The sequence below is a fragment of the Silene latifolia genome, chromosome 1 (assembly GCF_048544455.1).
Source record: "Silene latifolia isolate original U9 population chromosome 1, ASM4854445v1, whole genome shotgun sequence".
NCBI lineage: Eukaryota > Viridiplantae > Streptophyta > Magnoliopsida > Caryophyllales > Caryophyllaceae > Silene > Silene latifolia.
The window spans coordinates 55,495,801-55,498,690 of record NC_133526.1 but is presented as its reverse complement, the minus strand read 5'-3'; the positions used below and the strand labels follow the sequence as shown (position 1 = coordinate 55,498,690).

The 2,890-nt window shown below is 43.1% G+C and overlaps 1 protein-coding gene across 1 annotated transcript; it reads left to right on the top strand.

Moving 5' to 3' along the window:
• The first annotated feature begins 554 nt into the window (after positions 1 to 554).
• Positions 555 to 1,578, top strand: LOC141647151 (uncharacterized). The gene is made up of 2 exons (XM_074455225.1): positions 555 to 575; positions 1,045 to 1,578. Exons 1-2 carry the CDS (start codon positions 555 to 557, stop codon positions 1,576 to 1,578), a joined length of 555 nt encoding a protein of 184 aa, XP_074311326.1.
• The last annotated feature ends 1,312 nt before the right edge of the window (positions 1,579 to 2,890 follow it).

Sequence of the window (2,890 nt, the reverse complement as noted above, 5' to 3'; positions counted from 1 at the left end):
ATGTAAACTTAATGTAAAACTGATAGTAAAACTTAGGTAAAAACTGAATGAAAACTGAATGTTTCTAGGTTACGTTATATAGCAATTAACGTAACTTCTTATTTCCTAAACCTAGCATCATGGGCTTGCGCTTCCTCGATCTTCTAATTCTCGTCGAAATAGCGTTGGGTCGATCAACGATAGGATCTGGTCGATCGATCGGTCCTCGAAACAAAGTAGCTTCGGAACCCGATAGTTGGTCGATCGACTGAAGGAGGTGGTCGATCGACTGGATGAGCTGCTACTTGCCTCTTATAAACTCGTGGATTTATCTTTTGGGTCTTGGATTGCGCACCAAGCTCGTTCCTTAAGTGATTCCTTTACGTCATTTGCAATGCAGGATACTCGGGGACGGATTTAGCTTGATTTTCCCGTTGAATTCTTCACATTTCTGCAATAATGTACAAAACACGGAAGTAGACGGAAATAGGGAGAAATGCAGCATAAACTACACGAATGAGCTCTGAAATGCGTGTAAAATGGGATGTAAAACATCATATAAAAGACACGCATCAATGACCAAGTGGTCGGTACAGGTGAGTGGCTACGATTTACAGATTGAGCCCAGGACGGCAATCAAGTCCCAGGCATTGGCTGATTTTGTGTCAGATTTCTGTCCCGCTACCCAAGTAGAGGCAGAAAAGGGGATGCTGATATTGTGTGGGGACTAGGAAAGTGGAACTTGGATTTTATACATCGATGGGGCCTCAAATGCTCGGGGAGCTGGTGTAGGTCCGGTCCTCCAGTCCCCAAAAGAAGATATGATGGTACAAGCAGTCAGGTGCGAATTCAAAGCCACTAACAATGAGGCAGAATACGAAGCACTCATACTTGGGATACAAATGGCGCGAGGACTTAAGGTCAGGAACCTGAGAGTATATAATGACTCGTTGCTTATGGTGAACCATGTGAACAATGAATACGTGGCGCGACTCGAAAATGATAGCCTACCTAAAGGTGGCCACATAACGGAAACTGAAATTCCGGTCTTTCAAGATTACTCAGGTCCCAAGGGATCAGAACGTGGAAGCAGACGCCCTGGCCACACTGGGAGCCACCTTTAAGCCCACAGAATTATCTAGTATACCCATTACTCATGTACTTACTCCAGCTATACAGCAGGAGCTGGAGCAGAATCAACGAGAGGGAACAACTCACATGCAACACGTGAACGGAGCTGGAATCCTGGTATCAAGTGAAAACCAACAAATGGATCTAGATTGGAGAAAACCTTATGTGGAATGGCTGAAAGATGGGAAACTTCCAGAAGATAGGAATGAAGCACAGAGTTTCAGGATCAAAGCTTCCAGATTTGTGTTAATAGATAACGTACTCTATAGGAGATCTTTGGCGGAACCTTACCTTAGGTGCCTGGATAAGGAAGAAGCCAGCACGGTGTTGCAGGATATACACATCGGTGAGTGTGGAAATCACACTAGAGGAAGAAGTCTATCTAATAGAGCCTTAAGGCAGGGATATTTCTGGCCTACCATGAGAGCAAATGTTGTGAACCACACCAAACGTTGTGACTCATGTTAAAAGGCAGCTTCAGTAATTCATCAGCCAGCAGAACCGCTGCATCCGATCATCTCCCCATGGCCATTCATGATGTGGGGGATGGACATAGTAGGGAAACTACCCAGGGCCCCAGGAAACAGAGTATATATGCTTGCCATGACAGACTATTTATCAAAATGGATCGAAACTGAAGCAATGACAGAAGTAAAAGAGGCCCAGGTGATCTCTTTTATAAAGCGTAACATCATCAACATATTTGGAATACCATCTGAAATCGTATGCGGCAATGGGTCCCAGTTCATATCTAATAACACTGAAGGGTTTTGTTCACGTTGGAACATAACATTAAGAAAGCCTGCTCCCCGGTACCCATAGACGAACGGACAAGCAGAATCCAATAATAAAATCATTATAGAGAACCTCATGAAACGGTTGGAGGAACTAGGGGGTAAGTGGGCAGACGAACTACCATTAGTACTCTGGTCAGATAGAACGAAGCCAAAGATAGAACCAGGACAAACGCTGTTCAGCTTAGTATTCGGTGCAGAGGCTTTAATTCCATCAGAAGTTCTGTTACCAATGCCCATATATGACTGTCAGACAGCAGAGCAGAATCAGATCGAAATGATCAAGAACCTGGACATAGTTGACGGGCTAAGAGAAAGTGCTTACATACGTATAGCATCATACAAGCAATCCGTACCCCGAATGTATAACAAGAATGTCAACATAAGGACCCTTGCAGTAGGGGACCTGGTACTTAGAAGGGTGTTTGAAAATACCAAGAATCACAAGGCAGGCAAGTTTGCTTACAAATGGGAAGAACAGTATCAGGTCGAAAACATTGGTTGGAATTGTTAGGCCTGGAAATCCGCAGATATTTCAGGATGATATTCTGCCCTGGCCTGACCATCAGGGTCATAGGACGTCAAGCCACCAGGGTACAAGAAGACAGGCGCCAACCATGGAGAGGACAACGGTCAAAATATAAGGACAATGTTTGACCAATTCAATGACTATATTATTGATAATATTCGGACAATAATTGGAGCATTAATGGAGAATATTTGGTAATAAAAGATAGCAATTAAGAGAGCAATAAAGAGCATTAATCCGAGCAATTAAGGAGGAATATTTAGCATTAAAGTAAAAGATCTGGCAGCCGTTCAGCATGGACTATATAAGGAGCACTTGGAGATTATTTGCAAAACACACAACATAGCACGTACAAGAGCATACAATATTCTCTCATACAATACTTGAGCTTTATTACGATCATTAGTGCTAAATACTTAATATTATAGTGAAATCTTCTCCTAGCTTTGTGCCCGTG

Bases quoted from the DNA above. Each gene is read 5' to 3' on its own strand.
- LOC141647151 (XM_074455225.1), top strand. From the start codon at position 555: ATGACCAAGTGGTCGGTACAG. The intron at 576-1,044 runs GTGAGTGGCTAC...AAGATTACTCAG, and splicing joins TGACCAAGTGGTCGGTACAG to GTCCCAAGGGATCAGAACGT.